Genomic DNA, 27,786 nt, shown 5'->3' with positions numbered 1-27,786 from the left:
GACGGTGTAAATTGCATATTTTGCGACGCATGCGCTTGATCCTTTGCGAGTCCCGTCACATCCCTCCGTCTGCACCAATCGATGTCTGAAAGGTCCAACGAGGCTATAAAATAAATACAAATAAAATACAAAATATGCACACTCAAAAAGGGAATGAAGAGAGCATATGTTTGAGTAGAGCAGTGGTTCTCAAATGGGGGTATGTGTACCCTTGGGTGTACGTGAAGGCCCTCTAAGGGGGTACGTGAGATTTGTTAAAATGAGCATCCATTAAAAAAAAGCCATTGAAAATTGTTATTTAATAAATATTCAATAAAATATAAGTATAAGTTCATATACTTATATATTATTACTTATATATTCATGATATATACACTACCGTTCAAAAGTTTGGGGTCATCCAGACAATTTCGTGTCTTCCATGAAAACTCACTTTTATTTATCAAATGAATTAGTCAAGACATTGACAAGGTTAGAAATAATGATTAATATTTGAAGTATACATTTTGTTCTTCAAACTTCAAGCTCAAAGGAAGGCCAGTTGTATAGCTTATATCACCAGCATAACTGTTTTCAGCTGTGCTAACATAATTGCACAAGGGTTTTCTAATCAGATATTAGTCTTCTAAGGCGATTAGCAAACACAATGTACCATTAGAACACTGGAGTGATAGTTGATGGAAATGGGCCTCTATACACCTATGGAGATATTTCATTAGAAACCAGACGTTTCCACCTAGAATAGTCATTTACCACATTAACAATGTTGAGAGTGTATTTCTGATTAATGTAATCTTTATTGAAAAAACAGTGCTTTTCTTTGAAAAATAAAGACATTTTGAACAGTAGTGTACATATAAGTTCATAGAATTATATACTTAGAATTCAAACTCGTCAATTGTTATTATTATTATTAATTATGAAGTGGCGGAGCTAAGGGCTCTGAGAGGCTATTTTGTAAAGCAGGTCCAAATGGACGTGTGAAAAATTTCTGGGTGAGGGGCGTCGCCGGTCGAAAGTATTAGTTCATAAACTGAATTGTATGAATTTTATATTGTATGCAAAATGCTGCATATTACATCTTTTTTTTCAACCCCAAATGCTTTGCACTGGTCGGGGGGTACTCGGCTGAAAAAACATTTCACAGGGGGAACATCACTCAGAAAAGGTTGAGAACCACTGGTGTAGAGTATCGTGTTTCAAGGTACAGGCCGCCGTTCAGGACGCAGAAAGCGGTTCAGTGGACAAACATAAAAAAACTAAACCAACAACATGGATTAAGGGCCCGGGAAGGAAGCCTAAAAGTGTGAGATTATAATGGCATTACTACCCGGTGAGACACAAGCACACACACAGCAGGCTCGAGGTATCTGTGAGTCACTCCGAGTCACGCGGAGGAGCGAGGATCATGAAGACGGAGTCATTCCTCCCTGGGTTTTTTCAGCTAGCTGCCGTCGGTATCCACCGATGAAGGTTACCCCAACGGATCAGTCGTGTTTTTATTCATCATCGTAAGTCAAACGGTCTATAATAAGGAATCCTTCGCCATTAGGGTTGTCTGTCAGGAGTTACACCAACAGTTCAGTCTCAATGCGATTAAGAGAACATTATGATGAAGACACGGGTCACCACAACACATAGGGTAAGGCCACGCGGTGATGATTAATACCGCAATTAGGGCGCGCACCGCCGCTCACGTTGTTGGAGGCTTCTATTTAGGCGCCATAATCCATGCAGGTGTAATTACCTCTCCAGCGCTTTTTCCGAGTTACAGCAACTTGTGCCGGGGAATCACTCGTCACCGGGAGCACGCAGCCATGAAATGAGACTCCGTTTGGGAACAGCGTCCCCGGATACGACGGTTCAGCGACGCTATGAAAACCGAAAAGCAAAGTAATCCAAATATCTTTTTAAGGGTCGGCTGTTGCTCAGCGGTCGTCTCGTAACCACAAGGTAGCCGGTTCGATACCCGCTCGCCCCATTAGTTGCATGTTGAAGTGCCCTTGAGCAAGACACGGAGACCTCTAGTTGCTCCCCGGGCGCTTTACTGCAGCACACTGCTCCTTAATAATGGGTCAAATGCAGAGAAGAGTTTCCCCACAGGGATAAATAAGTCTACATTTCTTTTGTCTTTCTTTCAAAAATAATCCTCACTTTATTACGCAATTGCAAATTGATGAAAGGAAATATATTTGGGTATAAACACATGTTAGACAGCCTCATTATTTCTTCCAGTTTTAAAAAGGAACGGTTTGACATTTAGGGAAACTCACTTATTTGCTCTCTCGCCAAGGGTTGTACAGGAACATCGACACCACTCCACTGGTTAGCTTAGCTTAGCATTATGACTGGAAACAAGGGTACACAGCTAGCTTGGTTCTGTGCAAAGGTTATAAGAAAGCACAGTACAGCAGCTAAGAAAATATAAAAGCACATATATATATATATATATATATATATATATATATTATATAACTCTGGCTATCATACGGATTAAACCAATGAGAAGTGATGTAAAGATGCTAGTGAGCTAATCTGAAGGCTAAGCTAACATATAACCAGCAGCAGCTTCATATTAATTGTAGACGTAAAGGTGCCACACACACACGTTTATTTTATTTTTTTAACTCGCGATAAAATATGTAATATCTAATTTCTTTAAAATGTAAAATTGTTGCAATCATAGTATTCCATGAACTGGGTCGTGTCGTCCTTTAACACGTTTGACTCGACCCAGTGCGCCATGTCCAGCGCGCCATGACCAGCGGGCGGTGATTTCATGTGTCCACTAGTTTATCTTGGCCATCCGATTCAATTTCACAGCCAAGCTGTAGTTTGGTTGTTGCCCCCCTCCCCCCTTTTTGTTTCTTTCAAACTCCATTTGAAAGACTTCTGGGAGACAGCAGAGGCCTCGGTGTCGGGCGATCACATTTCCTCATTAATAAAAATTAAAAAAAAGTGCCGTCGATGCCTTCCCGATTACAACATGAATAATAAACGGGCCCATTAGTCTCCTTCGCGGCGGGGCCCGTTTAATTCAATGTCCATCAGTGTGTATTAAGGAAACTGCCTCTCCGCCATGGTTAAAAGAGGGAAAGAAACCGCCTCCGACAAATGACACTGTTGTTCCAGAGCTAATAAACAACAGTCAGGACGCGCTACAGTGGGACGCTGCAGTGGGGGGGGGGGGGGGTGCGGCAGAATAAAACCACTCATTAGGTTGTCACGCGAGCGTGTCTCCAGTAACATTCATCATATGATACGTGATCCGATGGTTCGCTTTCTGCCATCACATTCAAAAAGGGACCACCCCCACTGTTTTTCCGTTGCCGGGGCAGTTTTCCTCGGATCAAAAAGCCTCGATGTGACGGGAAGCCTCCCAATTTGCAAAGCAATTACAGATTATGAATCGAGTGCCGTTGAAACGTAACACATGCGATGAGGGAGAAGCAGGATTCATTTCAATTCTGGTGCACCTTATATTCTGGTGTTATTTAGGGTGTGTGCGGGGTCAATGGACGTCAATTCATGAGCTGGAACTTTACGCAGATCGCAGATCTTTCGGGGCTCGTCGAGTCATCGCCGTTCAGCGAGGTCTGCCGAGATCATAGCGTTGATGCGAAAGCCACTGTGAATAATTCAATAGGTTGTCTCCTCCAATAAAAAGGACTTCCTTCTGGTCTCATGCAGTTTATACAACATGTACTGCACAGAGTGTCGAGGTGTTATGTCGCCACCTAGACACCCTGAGGAACTGCGTGTGTGTGCCGGACTGATAGGTAGGATAATCATGTAAACACTCAGAGCAGCGCATTTAATCTGCTGCAATTATAGATCTCTGTCATTTTTAAAGACGCATTAGGTACAAGTGGATGTGATTAGGCTCGTGAAATTGGTGGAATTCAAGGGAGATGCTGCATGCATTCAATTACACCCTCATATCTGTACAGTTTTGTTTTTTAAGAAAAGAAACTGGCAGATTAAGAACAAATCAGCATTCATTCGGTTGTGTAAGATGCATTACAAGAAGTTTTATTATTCAACTTGAACAATAGATTTACATAATCCCAAATGTACATAATGTGTGCTTCTGTACAAAACTTTTTTATTTATTTAACTAAAACTATTAAATAATGTGACAATATATAGGGTGTGGGGCGGGGGGAGGGGGGGGGGGATTACATGAACTCTGAAAGTTTTTCCTTTACTTTCTCCTCGATGTTGGCATAGTATTTCATCTGGCCGAGCAGGGCTTTGGCGGCTTGGAGTTCTCCTGATGAAAAAAGAAGAAAGAAAAGAGTACACAAGGTAGTTCAATCCCCGACTCACTCAGCGATTTACAGCAAAGCTTCGGCAGAGATTTCAAAAAAACAAACAAAAAGCAATGAGTGGGAGGAACTAGACAAACGTTGTAATATAAAGTAATACCTCCAAGAAGGGCGGCGTCTATCGCCTCCGCCAGGACGGCCAGTTTTCCTGCAACGGGAGGAGACGAGCTTCAGTTAACGAGACATGGCACGTACAGTACAGCGCTTTTTATAGACGCTCCAAAGCACACGCGCCTCGGAGAGCTACACAAACATACAAATATATATATATATATATATGTGTAAATATATATATATATGTATATACACACACTACCGTTCAAAAGTTTGGGTTCACTTAGAAAAATAATTTTATTTTTGAAATGTTATTTTTTTTAAAGAAAAGCAGTGTTTATTTCAATGAAGATAACATTAAATTAATCAGAAATACACTCTATACATTGTTATGTGGTAAATGACTATTCTCTGGTTTTTAATGAGATCTCTACATATGTGTACAGAGGCCCATCTCCAGTGTTCTCATGGTACATTGTGTTATCGCCTTAGAAGACTAACAGAGGGGTTGAAAACCCATTACAAAACTTTTTATGTGAGCGCAGCTGAAAACAGTTATGCTGGTAAAAGAAGCTATAAAACTGGCCTTCCTTTGAGATACAAGTTTAAAGAACAACGTTAATATTTCAAATAAAAATCATTATTTCTAACCTTGTCAATGTCTTGACTATATTTTCTATTCATTTTGCAATTCATTTGATAAATACAAGTGTGAGTTTTCATAGAAAACACAAAAGGTGGTTGCATATCAACGTTAGGCTATCATATCCCAGAGTTGATACTGTGGATACTTGCATTCACCATTCAGTGGTTCTCTATGCATCTTCCCTATATGATGGTTTTGCATCGTGAGTGCTGGCCTGGATTCATTTTGCCCACGCTTGCAAGATATTGTTTTTTTTTAATTTATCCTCATCGCGATGTCAGCTTATTCGATAAACACATTGCAAACGTCTGCGGTATTTTTTTTTTTTTTACATTTAGCCATTTTTCTTTTGTTCTTGGTGCCTTTTGTGGATAGAAATCATTTACTTTTAATTTGCTGTATTTTAGCAGCAGACTGGCGGCAGCAGAAAAAGATAGAACTCAGTGCACCTCAATATCTGTTTATTGATTGCATCGTTAAAGCGAAATTCAGCAATGTTATGGGGTTTTTTGTTCGAGGAGTGCTCGCTGGAGTGCCAAACAACAATTGCTGAAATCTTAAAGATTACAACTTTAAACCCCTTAAAATAAAGTGTCTCAGCCCAGTTGTTTATGATACCGCTTCTAAAATATGGAATCGCTACATATCTGAAGTGTCAGCGTCAATTATCATATATATATATACAGTATATATAAATATATATATATATATACATGTATATTAATATAAATATATACATGGTCTCTCCCACGCCTGTTTTAGTTCATGACCGACACTCGGCTCAAGTCCATCTGCCAGACTTTCACCCGATAAATCGAACCGGCGTATTTATTTACCTTTTGTGTCTCGGCCGATCTTATTGGCGTCCTCAGGGGTCTGCGCTTCATCGAGGGCTTCATTGATTTCCATCAGCTCCATCAGGAACCCCGAGTCGGCCTCGGAGTCGGTGCCCTCCTCTGTACGCACCCCTTCCAGCTCCAGCTGAAAACAAAGGACGGGGGAGTTCATCGTGTTTCTACGACGGACGCCGATCAGACCGCCGAGAGCTCGCAGTTATGAAGATGAACGTATTCATTGGAAGTAAAAAGTAAAGAGATTCTAAGACATACCATGTAAAGACCACGACTCAAAGGCTTCAGCAGCGTGCGGTACGCTTTGTTCACCAGAGCCGAGTGGCTTTCTGAATAGTCCTGTTCCTTCTGCACAGAGAGTGGTCTGTTAGGTTTGCTTTTACTTGTAATCCATATTCAATGATTTAAAATGAATTTTAAAAATGTAAACGCGTGCGATTTTTAACCAACATGCTTTTGCATCAGTACATTCAAATTATCGAGTCACATCATAACACACCACACCTCGTCACCTGTCACTACGACACTTCTTAGTTCGTAACGCAGGCTTTCTGATAGAAATCTGTAGTCTCACAACCCTGATGACGTAACCCTGATGACATCACTGAGGCACAGTCGCGGTAATTTGATCCCATTTGACAAGTTTAAGCTGTAACTGATCTTTTAAGTGGAAATCAGTGGAGTGGCCCTTTTTTAAATTACAGTTCAGCTGACAGCTGCCTTCTAAAAATATATATATATATATATATCAATGTGGGATATTTTTCTTTGTCATGACAGTAAATTGGATACGTTTGAGTTTTGGACTGTTGACCATGTAAAACGGGTGATATATATAGGGCTTTGCTCATTATTTTCAGGCCTTTTATCACACAAAATGATCAGCAGCAGCCATGGAGGCAATAGATATGCTATACATTCAAAACGTAGCAACTTTAAGAATATCATTTGGAGATTAATCTTTAACAAAAAAAAAAGTTATTATGTCTGCCACATATATAATCATGTATTTCTTTCTGTGTGACCAAATATGCTAAAAACTGTTCAAGGGAATTAAGCAATTAATACCAAAGGTCCACTCAAGCAGTAGTTATGAAATGAGTAGAGAGACGTCCACGTCTCACAATGTGCTTTTTTCTGATTGACTTTCTCTAACTTCCCTTTGACTTTACTTGTAAAGACTTTCACATTTCTGAGAAGCATTCAACTTTTTTGACTTTACTTGTAAAGACTTTCACATTTCTGAGAAGCATTCAACTTCTTTGCAAATATAATTTGTCCTAAATCCTCAGTGTCCTGCTTGTGCTTTGTAGTGCTTATTATATCGTTGATCACACTTTATTCTTTGTAATTGAAACGGAGATCAGACTGTTAATTTACAATGACTTTTTTAAACATATATATACATACATACATACACATATATATATATATATATATATATATACACACACATACACAATATATATATATACATATATATATATATATATGTATAAAACATGACATCAGGAAGAGGAACCTGTGTTGGATGCAGTGACACAAAATGGATTGATTTTTGTATTATTAAAAAGTGATGCTGGAGAAATCCATGCCCTCAGGCCAACAGAGTCCCCTGTGCAAAGAACCACAGGGGAAGAAAATTGTTTTGTTTCCCGTTGCCATAAAATATCTTCATAATCAGTGAGGACAGCCACTTATTGAAGCCAGCTTGCTACCGCAGCACAAAGCCCTTTTTTATCTTTCTATTTAACCTTGATTCAGTCCTCTTCATCAGTCACCCGGTGCTTCTATTAATATAATATTAATATCTTTTTTATTTATTATTTATTATTTATTAGATTTTGGAAATGCCAACTTCAGCCAATTGATGGCCGTTTTAGCCACAAACATACTTTTCCATTCTTCTACTTGTTTTAATAGAATTTCGATTTGTTTTATATATTTCAGACCTTTCACAGAGGACCACCTGGTATTTCTCCGATATTTCTTTCCCCCTCTTGTTTCTTAAAACAATGCTCTCATCTTCTAAGTATATAGGGAAAGCTGCCTCACAATGACCTACATTTGTCAACATCTAATAAAAGCATCCCATCTTCAACTTCAACCCGACCAATGTACACAATGCACGAGTCATGTGGCCTAATGGGGGCAAAAGGTCAAACTCCATTGCCCCGTGTCTCTCGTGCACAAGAAGATAGGGCATCATCAGCTGACCCATGAACCATGACCCCCCCGCCCCCCCCCCTGCCTACCCCAGATTTCTGGCTGAAGTTGTCCGGATGCAGAGACCGCTGGAGGTGCAAGTATCTTTTCTGCAGCTTGTGTGTGTCCAGCGTGAACGTGACGTCACTGAAAAGAGGCAACATGTGGTGACGCGACATGTTTTGCTCACAGACTGACTTGATGAAAATAAAACAGCAATTGACAGATGAAGGAGTGTGTGTGTGTGTGTGTGTGTAGGTGTGTGTGTGTGTGTGTGTGTGTGTGTGTGTGTGTGTGTGTGTGTGTGTGTGTGTGTGTGTGTGTGTGTGTGTGTGTGTGTGTGGGGGGGGTATAAACAGGACATGATGCTTACCAATCCATGATTTTGAAGTAGGATGCGTCTTCTTCCGGGGGCTGGATCATTTTGCATGACGTGCAGAAGAATGCAGGAGTTGCATCGTGAGGCTGTTTGCAACTCCAGCAGGTCTGTTGGACTTGACCCGCACAGTAACTCCTGTTGGAACTGGTTGGATTAGTCGAGTAAATACGCCTTATTTCTTTCCCCAGGGCCTTCGGGTCCTTGTTGCCGTGCCATGTCTCCTTCTTGGGGATGACGCCGGTGGACGTACAACGTGTGACCGTTTTATAAACACACTGTCGGGTCGTCGAAAGCCAGCTGCGGTGCAGTAGAGCCCGGGGTGAGCACAACAACCGAAAAGTGTTCAACGGCAACATTTTCTATTAAAAATAATAAATTACAAATAAGAATACGTGTTGCTTTAATGCAGCCAATTAAAACACACAATACCCCCTATTTCCCTCACTGTCAAAACGTGAACATCTCGTCCAGAAAAAAAAGAAAACAAGGAAGTGCGTTCTTCTTCTTCGTCTCGCCCACAGCGCCACCGACGTCACGGCGGCGAAGCGAGGGAACTGCACCTGAGGGCTGCTGGGAAAAATAAAAACATTAGCTAGCATGCGGAGCTGCTAGCAAGTAGCAACAGCCGGCGCAGTTCTTCAGCAACTATTTATATAAACGCAGCGTTGGATTTGATCGCAGCACACCACACGTGGTGAGTATAAACGTCGTGGCATCTTTAAAACATGTTAGCAATGTGTCACTGTCACGTTAACGACAACATTTGAAAGGACGTAAACTGCCGATGACACTGGGAGAGAGAAGGAGAGAGAGAGAGAGAGAGCGAGCCGCTGGGCAGTAAGTCGCCAGGTTAGCTTGCGAGCTAACAGCAGCCTAGCTCAGTTTGCTAATGTGTTTTTAACTTGTCGTGGGCGTTGCTGATGAACGACTTGTCATATATCAGGGGCGCTTCTTCAAATAGAATATTCTCGCAACCATTTCATGAGATTTATAGAAATATAAATACTCCGCTTTAACTTTTGGGTTGAGAAGTGCTGGCTCAGCTAACCGACCGAGCCCAGATGACAAAGCCGCCCCATGCTAACGTGACCAGCAGGTTGGTAGCCTGACGTGTATCCGACTACACACTCGTGTCTGGCACGATGTATTAGACACTTACAAACCACGTAGTTTTGTTTAACATTTATAATAGTGTGTGTTGAATTCTAACTTTAATTGTGCCTTTATACGCATGTATGCTTGTTTGTGTTAAAGAATGTCTCCTACTGTGTGTTAGGAAAACATCTGGAACCTCATTAACACCTCCCACTGTCTTGTTTGTGTCTCCTGTTCATCCTCTCTCTCTTCCCCCCCCCCCCCCATGGCGATGACGAAGGCGATGGTCGATGAAGGGTTTTGGTTACACACAGAGTGGCTTGTCCACCGGGGTCTTCATCAAGCACTGGAACCCAGATAACGCCTCCAAACCGGTGAGTGTACTTGTTGTGCTGAAACACCATATGCCCTTCATACCAGTGGCGGTGCCGCCCCTCTTAAAATTTTGAGATGAAAAAAAAAAAAAAATTAATATTATATACCAAATCATTTAAATAGTAAATATACCGTGTTGATGTGCTAAATGTGTGTGGGAGACTGTAAGCCTGTCAACAACCACTTAAGTTAAATGTGACATAAATAATATATCGCCACTCATCATCACGTAGAGAAGCCCCTCCCCATTTTCGGGGCTCCGGCCCAACGTGTGTGCGGCAGCGAGCAAATATTTCACGGTCGTTTCGGCAAGGACGGCTTCTCATTGGCGGATGAAACGTGAATCTTGGGGCGCAAACATTTGCGCCCTGGCCAATAACATTGTTTCTTATTTCACGTGACTGGACTATTCGGCCAATCAGAGACGTATCGTTCCCTCAGCCAGAGAGCTCCACGGAGCTACGCGAGCAGGTTGCTAACGGAGCTGGTCAGCTGGAGCTCAGTGAGTAATGCGCTGTTTAGTTTCTCCTGTCTGTTGTTCCAAAGTCCTGGGACTGAAACTCTCTGGACTACAACGGGGTGAGGGATCTAAAGAGCTGCAGACAAGTGGAAAGCACGAATCTTGCCGCAGTTATCTAGCTAAGAGCATGAAGCTAACTAGCTAACAGCATGAAGCTAACCCTGTTTGCAGAGCAGAGCAGCAGAAGGAGACCGAACTGGCAATGAAAACACAACAAAGAAGTTCTGAAAAACAGACACATTCCCTCCAGAATAATGAAACAGGCTGGTTACAGACATGATTGACTTTAACCAGAGAGTTATTGAGAAGTTTGCCAACTTTAAAGAGAGGAGGCTACTTTTCTTTACAGTAGTGGGTCTGCTCTGTCACCCAATGTAACATGTGCTCTCTTTCTGACTCTATTCTGCTCTGAACCTCTTTCATGTGAGGGTGAAACTCTTTTATCCTGCAAACCTCTGAAACCCAACCCAATGTTCCTTAAAGCTGCTCTGAACCTCTCATGCCCAAAGTTACAGTGTGTTGATAGTTGTTATTGGACAGTGTTGAGCACGGTGTGTTCTTTAAATAAAGCTTTGTTTTTTTTTAGTGCTGTGAAAAATAACGCGTTAACTCAGTTAATTCAATTACAGGTTTAACTAGTTTTGTTTTTTTAACGCATTTAACGCATGCGCAGAATGAGCTTCCAATCCGTCTGTTGTTGGTCGTCGGGACGAAAAAAAAGTGACTTGCAAAATGAGCTTCCAATCCACCACTTCAACCTGAACTCTGTCCGCTCTCATGCAGACGGTCTGTTCATCGGTAATGATCCTTCCGCAGGTTCACCTCCGGAAACCTTGTTACGACTTTTACTTCCTGTAGATCAGGGTCTCAACACGTCGATCGCGACCTGCCAGTCGATCGCGGCGTAGTGTCGGTAGATCGCATGACATTAAAGAGATTGGCCCGCCCCCTGACATGTTCTCTATAGCACGTCTTTGTTCTTTTATTAAACTAAACGTCTGTTGTTGATCGTATCTCCACAGCAGCATGTCATTTCTGTCTCTTCGCGTTGCGTTAACACTTATCGAGCTCCGTGCGCGCGCATCGGGACCGAGTGAGGTTTCAGCTTTGCAGCGGTGTCCCCGCCGTCCCTTTCATCACGGCCCAGTTCATGAAGAAAACCCACACAGTCAGTTTGCCTCAGCAGCTGCTAGAGGAAGACTAGAGGCCTTTAGATTGTATCATGGTGGAGTTAATGGTTGACAAACAAGAGAAAAATGTTCTGTTTAACCCTCCTGTTACCTTTACATTTACTAACATATTTTACCCTCGGGGTCAATTTGACCCCAGCAATTAAAACCTCCAGAAAATTATTAGAATTAATATTGCTTCCCAAGTTTAAGTGTGAGGTACTTTATGTTTGTTTGTTGACTACCTAAATAGCCCTTTAAATAAATAAAATAGTTGATATTTCTTATATGTTTGACACAGTGAAAAACAGCCTGGGGTCAAATTGACCCCAAAGAACACCGACATTAAACATTGAATGGGGTCAAATTGACCCGAAAGGTAACAGGAGGGTTAAACATTCTGTTTAGGATGAAGATGTATTAATGTTCCATATGGAAGAAAACTGCTAAATAACTGCTGAGTTGCAGCACCATTGTATAGAAGAATGTATAAATGTATATATCCGTCTTTTGCCATAAATCTCTATGTTCTCACAAAATATACCGAGAATATCGGTAATATGTGATTAATCATGATTAATCCACAAAAACCTGTGATTAACCCTTGAATAGTTCATGCAGAGGTTTCTCTGATCTGGGGAACAGGGGACTGTACATATGCTCATTTGATCGAGGATCAGACTTGGCGTCTTCAGTCCTTGTCTTTACAGCTTCCTAACAAAGGAGAAGCTCTGGTGGATGCCAAGTCCAGAGTGTGTGTGTGTGTGTTGGGGTTGACACGGAGTGCAAAAGGTGACGGTGGAGTATTCCAGAGAGACACTGGTTGGAGACAGCGGTTGTCTACAAGGTAAACAGGATCTCGTCCTGAAGGTCGAGGGAGGTGCTTCTCAAGGCCCCCACAGACAATACTCTGGGTCCTATTAACGGAAATGGCTAAGAATAGAGAGCAAGGGAGCGAGGTGGCTCCTCTGGCGGTCATGTTGTTTGGGTTAAACGAGCCAAAACGGAACATCATCTTTAGAAGAGAGACTTCTCCAGCTCGCACGCTGGGTGTGTCACACTTGCGCAAGGCTAAAAGGTTGATTTGCAGAGCTTTATCTTAGTAATGTGCAGCAGCAGCAAAGGAGTCGTCCTGGGGTCGCTCTGGACTGCGTGTGTGTGGAGTTATTGTGCCTAACGTTTCCGATTTGTAAGTAGAACTATTTCAAGTGTGTTTGTTTGGATTTCATAACAACTTGCAGTAATAATATTTAACGGTGGTCTTGCTACTGTTTTCCAGGTGTAGATGTTGGGTTGTATTTTTTTTTTTATAATGGTTTATTAATAAGGGACAGTGCACATTGATAAAAACTTTGACTATGATAGACGCATAAAAGACTTTCTCCTTGTTAGGGCTGCGCAATACGGAACAAATCCTTTATGTCAGTACATGCTTCTTTTTTTCAATCAATATCATTATGTAATACATTTTCTGAAACATAACTTTAAATGTGTTAAAAGATATAATAACCCCACAGAGATATACTTACATGGCCAACCTCTATTTCTTAGTTAGTATTGGTTCATCTATATGCAAGAATACACGTTTACAAGGTTTTTATTTGTCATTGTATGACATCGTTGCACAACAACATTTATATCATATAATTGGCTACATAGGAAAGAAAACATTTATTTTTTCTTTTATGTTTTCTTGCCGACGGGAGGCTTTCTATTCCACCTCTTTTAAAAGTTGGCAACAACTTGTTATGGGAATGTTGCCATCTTAGGTCTCTTTTAGAAAGAAGCCTGTATCAGCTGTAAAGATGCTGGATCGTTATCCGCACCGGGACCGACACAAAAAGGATATTAGCCAGTAATCTATGTTGTTTTTGTGCGACAGTGTACTTCCTCAGGCTTACGACTGTATCAGGAATAATGTATGCAGTTCTAATCACTAAGCTTAGATAAGTTTAGATGGCCCTCCCAATGAAAATCAGGCGCAAAGATTTTTCTTGATGAAGCTAATCTGAAACGATTGTTCTGTTTATTTACACGTGTACTGTTTGTAAAGCTTGCGTACACATTCAAGGCAACGGCCAGTGTGGTATTTGTTCTTCTTGCTCTTCATAGTGACAACCCATTTATCAAGTCTTAAAGGGATTAAATAAAAATGCAGACGAATTGACTTGGATTTGATCAATTTGGCCTCAACGTTTAAAATGCTAAATCCCCCTCTCCCCCCACCCTTTGAAAACAAGATTAATCATCAGTCTGTTTAACAAAAGTTAAATCAATAACGTGATAGCTCACACAGTGAAGTCAATCAGGCAGCTCTTTGTCACAGCAAGTGGGCAGACGGTCCGATGACATTTTCTAGTGATCGTCCTTTTTCCGTTTGCAATATAGTATTGGTTTTTTGGGCTTTGTGTTGTGGTTCAGGGGAAGGCTGCAATGTTTTTATTTTTTTTATTTAAAGAAAGCCAAATCTGTTTAGTTTTGATGTTTAACAAGGCTTTATAATTCAGTACATCACTGTGCTCCGTCATGAATATGTCCTCATCTAAACTCACCCCCCCCCCCCTCAGATAAACCATGATCCCCATCACTGAGCTGCGGTACTTTGTGGACACCCAGCCGGCGTACCGCATCCTGAAGCCATGGTGGGACGTGTTCACCGACTACATCTCCATCGTCATGCTGATGATCTCCGTGTTCGGGGGCACGCTGCAGGTCACCCAGGACAAGATGATCTGCCTGCCTTGCAAGTGGGTGGTCAACAACACCTGCAAGAAGAACTTCAACGCCACCCTGTCGGCGTCGTTGTTCGCGGAGCCCAAGGGGATCCAGTACGACCTGGACCGCCACCAGTACAACTACGTGGACGCCGTGTGCTACGAGAACAGATTGCACTGGTTCGCCAAGTATTTTCCGTACCTAGTATTACTCCACACCCTCATTTTCCTGGCGTGTAGCAACTTTTGGTTCAAGTTCCCGCGCACCAGCTCCAAACTGGAGCACTTTGTGTCCATCCTGCTGAAATGCTTCGACTCGCCGTGGACGACCCGGGCGCTGTCGGAGACGGTGGTGGAAGAGAGCGACCCGAAACCCATGAAGATGAACGGCTCCATGGACCACAAGGCGTCCGTCATCAGCGAGGACGTCGAAGCGAGCGTGCCGATGCTCCAGAGGACGAAGACCCGCTTCGAGCAGGGCATCGTAGATCGGACGGAGACGGGGGTGTTGGACAAGAAGGAGGGCGAGCAGGCCAAGGCCCTGTTTGAAAAGGTCAAGAAGTTCCGTATCCACGTTGAAGAAGGAGACATCGTCTACAGACTGTACATCCGTCAGACGATTATCAAAGTCATCAAGTTCATCCTGATCATCTGCTATACCGGCTACTACGTGCACGACATTAAATTCAGCGTCGACTGCTCGGTGGACATCGAGAGCCTGACGGGCTACAGCGTGTACCGCTGTGCTCACCCGCTGGCGACGCTGTTTAAAATCCTGGCCTGCTTCTACATCAGCCTGGTGGTGGTGTACGGCCTGATCTGCATGTACACCCTCTGCTGGATGCTGCGGCGCTCCCTGAAGAAGTACTCCTTCGAGTCGATCCGGGAGGAGAGCAGCTACAGCGACATCCCCGACGTGAAGAACGACTTTGCCTTCATGATGCACATGATCGACCAGTACGACCCGCTGTACTCCAAGCGCTTCGCCGTGTTCCTGTCGGAGGTGAGCGAGAACAAGCTGCGGCAGCTCAACCTCAACAACGAGTGGACGCTGGACAAGCTGCGGCAGCGCATCACCAAGAACTCCCAGGAGAAGCTGGAGCTGCACCTGTTCATGCTCAGCGGCATTCCCGACACGGTGTTCGACCTCATGGAGCTGGAGGTCCTGAAGCTGGAGCTCATCCCCGACATCACCATCCCGCCCATCATCGCCCAGCTGGTCAACCTGCGGGAGATGTGGCTGTACCACACGCCGGCCAAGATCGAAGCGCCCGCGCTGGCGTTCCTGCGCGAGAACCTGAAGTCGCTGCACATCAAGTTCACGGACATCAAAGAGATTCCCCTGTGGATCTACAGCCTGAAGAACCTGAGCGAGCTCCACCTCACGGGCAACCTCAGCGCCGAGAACAACCGCTACATCGTCATCGACGGCCTCCGGGAGCTCAAGAGGCTCAAAGTGCTCCGCCTGAAGAGCAATCTGACCAAGCTCCCTCAGGTGGTGACCGACGTGGGCATGCACCTCCAGAAGCTCTCCGTCAACAACGAGGGCACCAAGCTGATGGTGCTCAACAGCCTGAAGAAGATGGTGAACCTGACGGAGCTGGAGCTCATCCGCTGCGACCTGGAGCGCATACCGCACTCTATCTTCAGCCTGCACAACCTGCAGGAGATCGACCTGAAGGACAACAACCTGAAGACCATCGAGGAGATCATCAGCTTCCAGCACCTGCACCGGCTGGTCTGCCTTAAGCTCTGGTACAACCAGATCGCCTATATTCCCATCCAGATCGGCACCCTGACCAACCTGGAGAAGCTCTACCTGAACAGGAACAAGATCGAGAAGATCCCCAGCCAGCTGTTCTATTGCCGCAAGCTGCGCTTCCTGGACCTGAGCCACAACAACCTGACCTACATCCCCAAAGACATTGGCTTCCTCCAGAACCTCCAGTACCTGGCAGTCACAGCCAACAGGGTGAGCTTGTGGGTTACGTTTTACACCATTTCAATGTTCTTTGTTTTTTTATGCTTAAATATAAGGACCCACGGGGACATCGGTGTCAAACGTCCTTTAAATATTCAGGAAAGTTCCTTATACAAGTTTTACCCTTGATTTGAACTTGTGATTTTGTGTTGCCATGACAATATTTCCAAGATGTCTACTCCCGGTTGTGAGCGATCTTTTTGTGGCTAACAGTAATATTCACCTATTTAAGAATTATAACATGTCCTTTATTATCTTGAACCTGCTGTGAACACATTTATTGAACAAACCGATGTAAAACAATTCAGATAAATATCGTTGTGATGGATACCTAAGTTCACAAAAACCTAAAAAACATAAATTATGATCTGCTCAGCTAATATATTTAGCTAACATATTTTATATTGTTCAATTCAAAGCAAATTAAAACCAATACAAACAAAAGAATCATGTTATATAAATTAAATTATTAATACCAAAAAGCCAATGTGACATATTTGTAACGTTTCCGATATTTTACATTATTTTATTTTTTTAATCGTCAGAAAAGGTGGTTTATTTATTCTGTTTTATGTTTCCCATAATTTCCCTTGAAGGAGAAATGGGTCCGGGTTCTTATGGGTTAAAATCCTTTTCATACACTTTAATGTCCAAGTTTCCCATTGTAACGCCGCTCTGCCGCTCTGTTTCTCCCCCTCTTGAACCACAGATCGAGAGCCTGCCCAACGAGCTGTTCCAGTGCAAGAAGCTTCGCACTCTGAACTTGGGCAACAACTGCCTGCAGTCTCTGCCGTCGCGGTTCGGGGAGCTCACCGGGCTCACGCAGCTCGAGCTGCGAGGCAACCGGCTGGAGTGTCTGCCCGTGGAGCTCGGCGAGTGCCGGCAGCTGAAGAGGACCGGCCTCGTGGTGGAGGAGGACCTCTTCAACACGCTGCCCTCGGAGGTCAAGGAACAGGTGTGGAAAACGGACAAAGAACAGGCGTGAAGAGCTCCGTGGTCCCGGAGTGGAAAACCGATACTGACCAACGGGAGCCCCCCCTCCCCTCCCCCTCCTCCCCGCCCTCCCCTGGCAGAGGAGGAACGCCGATACTCTCCCACGGGGCTGGTTGGAGCCGGCGGCGGCCCCGCTGCAGTGTACTGCCAGTAAGGTCGGGTATCCAGAACCAGCGCCGGTCGGGCAGAACCACATTACCGATCGCTTCTGGTTGTTCTTTTAATCCTCGACTGTGCGATTGATCGTCCTTTCTCTTGCAAAACAACCTCCTCGGGCCGCCCCAGTACAACCCAGTCTTTATGCTTCTTCTTTCTCTTTTTTCTTTTTTGCGATAATGTAGCATCGCCATGGTGATCAGCAGCGTTTGTTTTCTCCGTTCAGTAGAGAAGTTTAAGGATGAAAAACTGTGAGCCAGCTTGGCTCAAGACAGGAAAATAATATCAATACATAACGAATATATTTAAATAATGTGTCCAGCGTTATTTTACAAATGCGATAGCAAGCAGATCACGACGTAGTTAATCATAAATCATGACGGAGAAAAAAATAACGCAGATGCTCAGTCACAATAATTGACATGTCGGATCGCAAAATAAAATATTGATGTGTTTTTTATAATAATGATGATGATGATCACGAACCAACAATCAAGTTAATTTAACTTCATTTGTGCAGGTGTTTGAAATTTATCGGAAAAAGGCCGTGAACAAATGAACCGGGGATGACAAACGACGAGTCGTGTCAAAGAAAGGTCGTGTCCTCCGAGAGCCTCGTGGTCGAGGAACTGGAGGATGTTCGTGGTGCCGTGGAGACGGAGGAGTTAGTCGAGGGGGCGGAGCTTCTTTCTGGGGGAAGGATGTGTGTGTATGTTTGATTGAGTGCTGAATGCCACCCAGTGGACTATTCTTCCCAAAATATTCCCCCCATACAGCGGAGTGAGTGGAGCGTCTTATCCGACACCCGACCCTGACAGCCGGGATGCTCTTTACTGGGAACTGAGCGGAAAAACGGTGTCGCGGTCGTCGTGTATGTGATGAACAAAACAAATTGAACAAATCCAGTGGGGGTGAAATGCTGTTGAGGTCCACACAGGACGCCGAGTTATTGACATGGCGCCTCATTAGCGAGGTTGTTTTTTATAAACGAACCTGAAACACGAGATTGGTTTGTGGTCCTTTCTGCGATGTGAGCCCTGGGCTCCCCGGGGGCCCCGATGGTCCTCAGTGTGCTCGAAGTGCTCTTCTTGTTTTAAATCATCGGTCCAAATGTGCCGTGTTCAGTGTCGGATGTTCAACAGTGCTTGCCAACTTAATTCGTTAGCTAATTAAATGCTGTGTTGGCGTCATTGAGATGAGGGCCGTTTGACATTTAATCCAAGTTAAAAATAAATTCTACGGGAGCGAAATTGTTGTAATGCGGCCGAACATTTCTGAAACTAGAGCTACATTACATTTAATGTACGGACACATTGTAATGATTGCAAATTATAACCATAGAGAGATTGAGATTAAGAGGCTTCTTTTAAATATTTTTTATTATAAAGATCCATGGCTGTCTGATCCGTCGCCTTAACGTAAATATTCACTCCTGTGTTGCGTCTCATTTCTTTTTCGCTGTGGAATCTGAGGAGTTGGTTCTGGATGCAGATAATTGTCTTTAAACGCGACGCCTCACGCCCAATCGATAACGAGAGTAACTGGACAGTTTTTTCTTTTTTTGTTTCATTCATACCTTCCTGAGGACTCCACACAAGCACAGCTGACACCAATTATCAATTAGGGCCAATTAAAGATACACTGGTATCTCGACTTATAAATGACGTTGTTTCCGTGTCACGTTGACTGTGCTAAATGTATTCCTCCATCATAGAGTGGGTTAGGGTTACCGGGCAAAAGGGCTTCAGCATAACCAATTTAATTATCCAGTAAATTTTTAGACCGCTCTTTTTTTCATCAAAGTGATCCAGAAATTTCAGTTGGGTTTCGATTATTTGTTTAATTACTGAAGTGATTTTTTTTTTTATATGTCGGTTGACGTTTATTTTATTTTTTAAATTTATTTTTTCTTCTCGTAAAAATTACAAAAGTCATACATTATAATTTAGTTTTTACTAGATGTGGACTGTTCATGCGCGGGGCAGTGGAAATGTCTTTTTATCAACAAGTTTTTTAATTTTATTTTATTCATCACTATTTAGTTTATTCATTATTTTTATTTTTAATGGCAGCCGTAAATGGGCCTTTGTACTGTTCACGTCATCTATTTGTCCGTTTAGTTCTCTGGTTCTAAATGTGTGTAACTTTGCAGAGAAACGTGTAAAACTTCTTGCCTGAGTGACTTTTCGGCACAGTAAGCGACACCGTGCTAAAAATAGAAACGTCTAGATCGATGCACCGCTATGACGCAGCACAACGCATAACGCCGACTCTCGTGTTTACCCAGAAAATAAGGTCGTCGGTTTATGTTTTTAATAAACCTAACTGCAAAGGAAATGTAAGACGGCAGCAGAAGCCAGGACAGTGTCCAGGTGGAGAAGCGTAGGAATAGTTTTACGCTGTATACCTTCTTTTTTTTTCTTTTCAGTAACTATGCTACATTGTGCAATATTGCCTTTATATCCACGACGTAAAGGTGGTTTGTGACGTTTTTTTTCTTCTTTTTCTGATGTGCACGGGCGTTCTTTTTTGTCGCATTCGTTGGAAGTTGAGAGGATGCTTTTGCACGACAACACCTGTCCCACAAGTTACATTTCTCTAAATGCAAATAATAAGATTTCATCAAAACGACAACATGTTTTGTATGCACTCGGTATGGGAAGCTGCCGACCGTGAGATTAAGTTCGATATCAGGTTTTCAATCAGTATTAAAGTAGTTTTTTTGTGTGCAACTGCTCCTAGAAAGATGGATTATTTACCTTTATGTCCCAAGTGGAGTGTTTTAAATGGCGGCCAGAACACCTCAGCAATACACCACAGATTAAGACAATCAGCTATGAGACTGGCTGCAGAGAACCTTACATGTTAAGTATTCAGTGAGCACGTCAAGTAAATGGTCAGCACGGTCAAAATGCAATGTGCAGGTTGCTAGTAAAGTGGTATGAAATGGATTAGCTTTTGATCTCTTAGTTATCGCTTATCTTTTGGTTCTCCTTTTTTTTAATGATAATTGTATCATTTTGACAGCCCTTGGTATTATTACAATATAACATTTCTCAGGAAACCATCTAGTACTCACTTCTTGATTGCCTATTTATTTATTTTGAATACACCTGTCATTTTTTTAAATTACAGTTTTATATGCATTTCTAAACTTTTTTTCTAGTTTGGTGTATTTAATATCGACTGCTGGTTTAAAACAAAATGTGTTTTGTGTTTTTAACATAGTGGTTTAACATTGATTATACGTTTTCCTCAATGACCATGTACAACGTGTGTGTGTGTGTGTGTGAGGGAGAGTGTGTCATCTGTGTGTCTGTTGGCGTGAGACTTTCATCTTGTGACGTCCCATCTTTGTTCTTTTCTCCTTAAATTGTTTTGGGTACAAAATCCTTCATTTCAATGTTTCCCAATTGTAAATGATGGACAACTACGGCTTGTTTTCCTTAAGAACATCACGAGTGTCCGTATTTAAATGAAGTATATGACTGAGTATTCTTTTTTTAAATGTGTCCCATCTTTTCCTGCACACTATCCACTAGAGATAAAATAAACTTGGTTGACCTAATTTCTCTTGTGGACTAAGTGTTTTAATGTTGTATTTACAGTCCTGTGTCAGTAATTATGCACCAAAACACAACATTTAGTGGCATGAGTCTTCACGGTGCATCCTGCTGTTGAGGCCCTGTGTTTAACAAGTATCTGTATCAAAACCTAGAGTCATAATTATCCCAGTTACATGCTTATATGCCTTTATTATACTTAAGCAGAGAAACCAAAGAAAAACGGTAAACATATCACAGCAAATGTGTGGAGGGGGGGGGGGCGGCTGATATGGTCCCACCATGTTCGTCCAGGGTTAACTTAATACGTCTTAGCATCACCACGAGTGTCAACTCCCTTCAGAGACTCAAACAGCTCCGCGTGAAGGTGTATAATATATCACTTTAATTTCGCCACCTGTGGGGTTTTTTAGAACACCGTAAATTCGACTCGGAACCATTCTTCGTTGGCCAATGCACCGAGCCGGACATGTTTCACCGACGCACTAGTTCAAAGACTCAACGTTTGAAATGGTGAATTTGATAGCGGACATTTCCAGCAGATATTTGTTAATATAGAAATAATAGAACCGTTTAAGTAGATATGAACTAATACGGTGTTTTAAGGCGTGTTATGTTAGTAGTTCGCGAGAAAACTTTGTTTTTGTAAGGAGAACGTGCTTATATTGTGCAGCTAACAGGCTAAGCTAGCTAGCAAACACTAACGATGGCGGTCCCTGTGCCCTCCTATACAGTTAACGTTTTCGGGTTAATGATTCTGTTTCTTCCCTTAATGTTTCAGGCTGTCACCCTACATACAGGTCTAGGAGAAATTAAAATCGAATTGTTTTGTGAGCGGGCTCCTAAAACATGTGAGGTAAGTGAACTAACTTCAGGTCACGTGACTGCGCGCGGCCGCTGCTGCTTGCATCCAAGATTTGGGATCAGAAAGTGCTAATTATGCACAATTATCCATATTATCAGAAGAATGTGTGTTATGTTATTGTGTTGTCGTTAATGATGCTCACACTTTCGCCTCCCTAATGTTCCAGATGGGGATTAGCGTCTACTTCCATGTCATCAAAATAGAAACACTCAAGTAAAAGTACCAACAATTAGTCCAGCACGTAATACATGTACATTTAATCATTGCAGTCTCTTTTTATTTATTTTATTTCATTATTATTATTATCTCTTTCTATTCCTTGTTTTTGAATGATTTAAACATGTTTGGTTTTAATTGATTATGTAATAGAGACACTCTTTGGGATACTAATGCTCCTGTAATTTACAAAGGCCTAATCCGGGATTTACACCTTTTTATTTTATTTTCACAATGTCATGAAATATCCTAACATTAATATTTCACTTTTCACAGAACTTCCTTGCTCTGTGTGCCAGTGGGTTCTACGCTGGCTCCGTCTTCCACCGCAATATTAAAGGCTTCATGGTTCAAACCGGAGATCCTACAGGTCTGGGCTTGATGCATCTGCTGCATGTCAACACTGAAAAGGCCGAATCCACATCCTCACCTGTTCGTTGTTCCCTTTATTTTGATTGAACCTATCAGGCACCGGCAAAGGAGGAACAAGTATATGGGGTCGCAAATATGAAGACGAGTTCAGTGAGCACCTAAAAGTGAGTACCGACTAATTCTCGCTGGTTTGCCTGTCAGCAAGATGTTTTTACCTCAAATGTCCTCAAGGTTTATCACTCTTCAACATTGTAACTTTTGTCTTCTTTTGCTTTCTTTCGTTTCAGCATAATGTAAGAGGAGTGGTCTCGATGGCAAACAATGGCCCCAACACAAACGGCTCCCAGTTCTTCTTCACATATGCCAAACAGCCTCATCTGGACATGAAGTACACAGTGTTTGGAAAGTATGCAACCTTTTATACAGAAACATATTTGTTATGATTTGTTGGAAAATACTAGTTGACTTTACAGACAGCTGGAAAATTCCAGCATGTTTAGTGTAAATAACCCCATGAGAGGTCTATTGTTTTGTGTTGGTTGCCTGTTTTTGTATCTGCCTCATTGGTTTTGATGTATGCCTTTTTATATTGTATTGTTTGAATAATGTATAGACGTTTTAATCTACTTCCTCTTTATCGTTAAATCAGACTTTTATTTTGATAGGTTAAAAGGAAGTGCACTTTTATTTTGTTAAAATGCAAACTGACGGTACGGCTACGGCTGGACAGATGCGCATTTTATTTAAAATGTAATAGTTTTAATGAAAATGTATGAGGCTGACGGTGGTGACAAGGTGGTGATTGTTTACACGTTTTAATTCATGTTTATTCACCGAAAGAAGTTTCACACCTATTCATATACGGGGATCAGTTGCATTTAGAAAACATTTTATCGAAGCAGCTGACGGCGTTCTCTCACCCGCACATAGGATTATCGATGGCCTGGAGACGCTGGATGAGCTGGAGAAACTTCCTGTCAATGAGAAGACGTTCCGGCCGCTGACGGAAATCCGGATAAAGGATGTGACGATTCATGCCAACCCCTTTGCCGGATAGACCGTCTCCTCTTCAAACAGTCCTTTGACACAGACGTGGACTCTGGCATTTCCAATAAGCCTTTTGATTCAGTGTAGAGTACCTTTACAAAGTTAAAATAGATGACTTGTCAGAGGATGGACATTAAATAGAAAACCCACAGATGACGACAATAAACACATGGACTCTGAAATGAACGATCACATTTTTGTTCCATCATTTTCAGTACGGCTTTGCACATTAATGCTAAATTCATGTGTACGCTTTCCCAGTTCTAACTTGTTATGCTTATTGTTTGATGACATTATTTGCATTTTAATTAAAGTTTAATGTGTTCTATTTTGTCCAAAAGCACCACACGTCGGACTCGGTAGAGCACTGCGATCTGGTCTTTTTTCATATTGTTTCATGATGTTGCAATGTAAATATATTGTCAATACTAAATAAAACGTTTGTAAATAATGTATTCCAATTTAATGATGAATATTGTTAAATGTTACAACTCTAAAAAGACATGATGCTTAACCCTTGTGTTGCCTTCGGGTCATTTTGACCCGATTCAATATTTAACCCTCCTGTCGCCTTCGGGTCAATGTTTAATGTCGGTGTTCTTTCGGGAGTCAACAAACAAACATAAAGTACCTCACACTTAAACTTGGAAAACAATATTAATTCTAATAATTTTCTGGTGATTTTAATAGCTGGGGTCATATTGACCTCAAGGGTAAAATATGTTAGTAAATATAAAGGTAACAGGAGGGTGAAACATTGAATCGGGTCAAATTGACCCGAAGGCAACACAAGGGTTAAGGCCAGTTTGGGGGGTCTCTAAAAAAAAAAGCAGCGCTGTCAAACCCGTGAGCTCTCATGACGTCATCACTAGTGGACGAACCGTGTCTCGTGGGCTCGCCGGTCCAAGCAACTTCATACAAACTACATTAACACAACAGAACAATGGCCTCAGACGATGCTTTTAAAGTGAGTACTTTGTTTGACGCTCCGTTGTGTCCGTTTACGGCATTGTCTAATGTAAATGTGTCGTGGCCGTGTTCACACCTGTTTCAGGTGTCCTCCCTGAAGGGGAAAGTGGCCCTAATCACGGGGGCCAGCTCGGGCATCGGCGCGGGCACGAGCGTCCTGTTCGCCCGCCTCGGCGCCCTGTTGGCTCTGAGCGGCCGCGACCTGGACAACCTGAAGGAGGTCGCGAAGCGGTGCACCGACGGGGGCGCCGCCGCCGAGGTAACCGACGCGCACGCGGTGGGGCGCACCGCCGTGATACTGCGGTTAATGACGTCATGTCGAACACGCGGACACTAGTGGAGTTATTAACCTTTTGAAAATAACATACCCAAAGTAATATAAATGTTATAATAAAGGCAACACATGTGAGCTTTTGTTCAGATGTCAGTGGGATTTTGGTTAGAATATTTTAATGATTGTTGTGTTCTTTAATTTGATGTAGAACGTCATTATATTTGTTCATGTTTATTAGAATGTTTTAGACAGTTTCACCACAATGGCTAAAAAGTCCCCCAGTTGGAGGACTCGGGGCTTAATATGAGAGGAGTTATTATTATTATACTCTTTGATGTTTTTATAAATGGAGTTTTGCGTGGTGATCCGCTTGTGTTATATATTTCTTTTATTCCAGACTCACAAGTCCATAAAGCAACACAAATTACAATATATAAAATACAATACGAGGACACGGGTACAATCACTGCAGGTAAAAAGTCACTTGTGGTTAAAAAAACAACCTACAAACACTCCAATGTTTCAGAAACAAGAAGAATACCTCTTTTCCCTCTGCGTGGCCTCAGTTATCAGATAAGATGAGGTTAGATGTTCCTTTATTAGTCCCACAGTGGGGACATTTCAGGATCACAGCAGCACATGAGAGCATTAATAAAAATAAAACACAATAACAATAGTAAATACTAATATGTGTATGTATTATGTATATATACGTACATTTACAATACCTCACATGTTAAGTTTGAGAGGTCTTCTGTTTAAATAGTGTAGCCCAATGCATTACTGCACATTCGGGTACAAATCAATGAAACTTAATTTTGTGTTTAAATAAAAAGTGCAAATACAAGTAGACAATATAAAATGATGACACCGGCAAACATTACAACGTGATGTGTTTAGTAGTGCGTAAGTATGATTCTGAAACTTTAAAAAGACATGTCTTCAAGTTCCTGTGTGTGTGTGTGTGTGTGTGTGTGTGTGTGTGTGTGTGTGTGTGTGTGTGTGTGTGTGTGTGTGTGTGTGTGTGTGTGTGTGTGTGTGTGTGTGTGTGTGTGTGTGTGTGTGTGTGTGTGTGTGTGTGTGTGTGTGTGTGTGTGTGTTAGCCGTTGCTGGTTCCTGGAGACCTGACCGACGAGGACACGGTGAGGAAGACTGTGGCGCAAACTGTGGCTCACTTCGGCCGCCTGGATGTCCTCGTGAACAGCGCTGGTATTCTGGCCATGGGCAGCATCGAGACCACGGACCTGGCTCAGTACGACCTCATCATGAACGTCAACGTCAGGTGGGATTCAAACAGCTGACGTCCTAAACATCACAAAGACGTGTCGGCGTGAAGTCCACAGTATACAGCGTGTGTCGTAGCCGGGATATGACGGAGGGCTCTTCAGTTCTAATGCAAGTCGGCTGAAGTGATTCATGGATGTTTATGGAAATGATTTGGTAATGTATTGTATTTCTTTACTTTTTTTAAATAAAAAGTGAAGAAAATCCCTATTATTACATTTTTTTTTTTTTTAAACAAAGTGTTTTGAGTAGCAAGATCAATGGAATATGTATAATTGTAAAGTTGTGCTTACCCACAGATTTCACTAAAGAGTTTTTAATTCGCCCACTTTTGTGTTATTTCCCCAGAACCGTGTACCACCTGACTCAGCTGTGTGTGCCCCACCTGATCAGGACCAAAGGGTCCATTGTCAACGTATCCAGTGTCAACGGACAGAGAGCGGTGGGTGATCCGGGGGCCACGCATTCACACCTCCACCCGCTGCACCTCTGTGTGTCGCTCACAGCACTAAACCAACGCTGCTCCCTCGCTGTAGTTCCCCGGTGTGCTGGCCTACTGCATGTCAAAGTCCGCCATCGATCAGTTCACCTGTTGTACAGCACTTGGTGAGGGAGACATATTTTTTCTCTCCTTGTTAAAGTTCTCCATAAATAACATCGGAGCTTTTTATTTTTTTTTCATTTCAGAGCTGGCACCAAAGCAAGTCCGAGTGAACTCTGTCTGGTGAGAAGTTTTATTAAAAACATTGTGTTGAGTAATTGACCTCTTTCATATTTTGGATATCTCCAATTAGCCGATTTAGAAAGCGTTGATATCAGTCGTTCCTGTTGGGAATGAAAGTGTTTTGTATCCCCGCTCCTGCTGCACCTCCACAGCCCCGGAGTGATCGTCACAGAGGTCCACAAGAGAGCCGGACTGGATGAGGACCAGTACGCCCAGGTAGCACCTCACGTCCAATACGAGCACATGCGTTCCCTCAGAGGTCCCGTCACGTCCTCGTGTCTCAGAGCACAGCAGACATATAGTTTAAGCTCGTTTGAATTATATCAAAGAAACAGTTTATGTCTGTTGATCTTCTTTATTCTCTTCGCCATCCAGTTCCTTGAGAAGTGTAAGCAGACCCACGCCCTCGGTCGGCCAGGGCAGGTGGACGAAGTGGCCCAGAGCATCGCCTTCCTGGCGTCCGACGCGGCCAGCTTCATCACCGGGGTCAACCTGCCCGTCGACGGGGGCCGCCACGCCATGTGCCCGAGATGAGGTCGATGACAGGATTCGATAGTTCCAGGTGTAAAAATAATATTAGGAAGCTGAAAACACAGTTAAACTGTCACAAATAGGCAGTTTAAATGACTATTATTATTACTCACTTTATGTCGGACACGAGACAAACATACTTTGGATCTTCTGTATGTTCAAGAAATGGAAAATTTACAATAAAGATGAGTTTGACTTTGATCTTTTATTTTCTCCCTTTGAGATTAAGTTTCCTTTGATGGAAAATAATGAATAAATTGAAAGATGCGCATCAACAAAGGTCTCAGACTTTTATTGAATTACCTGTTTGAGTTCATTCATGCAGCATCGAATGTCTGCACAGATGAAACCCGCTGAGCTCCCACACCGTGTTGGTGTCAGAGCTTCTCAGGAAAGCCTTCTCCAAGTCCACAAAGCACATGTAGACTGGTTGGGGGAACTCCCAGGACCCCTCCAGTAGCCTTAAGAGGGTAAA

The 27,786-nt window shown here is 42.7% G+C and overlaps 4 protein-coding genes across 7 annotated transcripts; 3 read left to right on the top strand and 1 right to left on the bottom strand.

Annotated features, from left to right (window-relative positions):
• Nucleotides 1–4,012: 4,012 nt before the first annotated feature.
• hscb (HscB mitochondrial iron-sulfur cluster cochaperone) lies at nucleotides 4,013–8,922 on the bottom strand. Of its 2 annotated transcripts, XM_056418185.1 has the most exons (6): nucleotides 8,458–8,918; nucleotides 8,135–8,231; nucleotides 6,138–6,227; nucleotides 5,865–6,009; nucleotides 4,429–4,476; nucleotides 4,013–4,273 (listed from the first exon to the last, which is right to left on the bottom strand). In XM_056418185.1, the coding sequence occupies exons 1-6, from the start codon at nucleotides 8,817–8,819 to the stop codon at nucleotides 4,179–4,181; spliced, it is 837 nt and encodes a 278-aa protein (XP_056274160.1). In that variant the 5' UTR covers nucleotides 8,820–8,918; the 3' UTR covers nucleotides 4,013–4,178. The 2 variants fall into 2 exon arrangements, with proteins under 2 accessions (XP_056274160.1, XP_056274161.1); XM_056418186.1 differs by lacking the exon at nucleotides 6,138–6,227 and having other exon boundaries at nucleotides 8,458–8,922.
• A 151-nt stretch (nucleotides 8,923–9,073) lies between these two features.
• lrrc8ab (leucine rich repeat containing 8 VRAC subunit Ab) lies at nucleotides 9,074–21,034 on the top strand. Of its 3 annotated transcripts, XM_056418184.1 has the most exons (5): nucleotides 9,074–9,157; nucleotides 9,839–9,932; nucleotides 10,356–10,435; nucleotides 14,190–16,308; nucleotides 17,027–21,034. In XM_056418184.1, exons 4-5 carry the CDS (start codon nucleotides 14,197–14,199, stop codon nucleotides 17,300–17,302), a joined length of 2,388 nt encoding a protein of 795 aa, XP_056274159.1. In that variant the 5' UTR covers nucleotides 9,074–9,157; nucleotides 9,839–9,932; nucleotides 10,356–10,435; nucleotides 14,190–14,196; the 3' UTR covers nucleotides 17,303–21,034. The 3 variants fall into 3 exon arrangements, with proteins under 3 accessions (XP_056274159.1, XP_056274157.1, XP_056274158.1); XM_056418182.1 differs by lacking the exon at nucleotides 10,356–10,435; XM_056418183.1 differs by lacking the exons at nucleotides 9,074–9,157; nucleotides 10,356–10,435 and adding an exon at nucleotides 9,469–9,559.
• Nucleotides 21,035–21,475: 441 nt separating this feature from the next.
• ppil3 (peptidylprolyl isomerase (cyclophilin)-like 3) lies at nucleotides 21,476–23,984 on the top strand. The gene is made up of 6 exons (XM_056418188.1): nucleotides 21,476–21,542; nucleotides 21,811–21,885; nucleotides 22,387–22,480; nucleotides 22,579–22,646; nucleotides 22,770–22,888; nucleotides 23,413–23,984. The coding sequence occupies exons 1-6, from the start codon at nucleotides 21,540–21,542 to the stop codon at nucleotides 23,537–23,539; spliced, it is 486 nt and encodes a 161-aa protein (XP_056274163.1). The 5' UTR covers nucleotides 21,476–21,539; the 3' UTR covers nucleotides 23,540–23,984.
• A 431-nt stretch (nucleotides 23,985–24,415) lies between these two features.
• LOC130196237 (3-oxoacyl-[acyl-carrier-protein] reductase FabG-like) lies at nucleotides 24,416–27,512 on the top strand. Its single transcript, XM_056418187.1, has 8 exons — nucleotides 24,416–24,496; nucleotides 24,584–24,757; nucleotides 25,876–26,054; nucleotides 26,405–26,498; nucleotides 26,593–26,662; nucleotides 26,744–26,780; nucleotides 26,933–26,996; nucleotides 27,156–27,512. The coding sequence occupies exons 1-8, from the start codon at nucleotides 24,473–24,475 to the stop codon at nucleotides 27,312–27,314; spliced, it is 801 nt and encodes a 266-aa protein (XP_056274162.1). The 5' UTR covers nucleotides 24,416–24,472; the 3' UTR covers nucleotides 27,315–27,512.
• The last annotated feature ends 274 nt before the right edge of the window (nucleotides 27,513–27,786 follow it).

Source organism: Pseudoliparis swirei, chromosome 7 (genome assembly GCF_029220125.1).
Source record: "Pseudoliparis swirei isolate HS2019 ecotype Mariana Trench chromosome 7, NWPU_hadal_v1, whole genome shotgun sequence".
Taxonomy (NCBI): Eukaryota; Metazoa; Chordata; class Actinopteri; order Perciformes; family Liparidae; genus Pseudoliparis; species Pseudoliparis swirei.
Note: the sequence above shows the minus strand (reverse complement) of the source record. Positions and strands in the feature narration are given on the sequence as shown.

What these genes read in the sequence shown, in the direction of transcription:
- hscb (XM_056418185.1), bottom strand. Translation starts at nt 8,819, where the DNA reads ATGTTGCCGTTGAACACTTTTCGGTTGTTGTGCTCACCCCGGGCTCTA. An exon ending in TACTTCAAAATCATGGATTG is followed by an intron (nt 8,232 to 8,457) that starts GTAAGCATCATG and finishes GCCTCTTTTCAG; the next exon opens with TGACGTCACGTTCACGCTGG. An exon ending in GATCGGCCGAGACACAAAAG is followed by an intron (nt 4,477 to 5,864) that starts GTAAATAAATAC and finishes CTCCCGTTGCAG; the next exon opens with GAAAACTGGCCGTCCTGGCG.
- lrrc8ab (XM_056418182.1), top strand. Translation starts at nt 14,197, where the DNA reads ATGATCCCCATCACTGAGCTGCGGTACTTTGTGGACACCCAGCCGGCG. An exon ending in TGGCAGTCACAGCCAACAGG is followed by an intron (nt 16,309 to 17,026) that starts GTGAGCTTGTGG and finishes CTTGAACCACAG; the next exon opens with ATCGAGAGCCTGCCCAACGA.
- ppil3 (XM_056418188.1), top strand. An exon ending in GGGCTCCTAAAACATGTGAG is followed by an intron (nt 21,886 to 22,386) that starts GTAAGTGAACTA and finishes CACTTTTCACAG; the next exon opens with AACTTCCTTGCTCTGTGTGC. An exon ending in AGTTCAGTGAGCACCTAAAA is followed by an intron (nt 22,647 to 22,769) that starts GTGAGTACCGAC and finishes CTTTCGTTTCAG; the next exon opens with CATAATGTAAGAGGAGTGGT.
- LOC130196237 (XM_056418187.1), top strand. Translation starts at nt 24,473, where the DNA reads ATGGCCTCAGACGATGCTTTTAAA. An exon ending in CACCTGTTGTACAGCACTTG is followed by an intron (nt 26,663 to 26,743) that starts GTGAGGGAGACA and finishes TTTTCATTTCAG; the next exon opens with AGCTGGCACCAAAGCAAGTC. An exon ending in ATGAGGACCAGTACGCCCAG is followed by an intron (nt 26,997 to 27,155) that starts GTAGCACCTCAC and finishes TTCGCCATCCAG; the next exon opens with TTCCTTGAGAAGTGTAAGCA.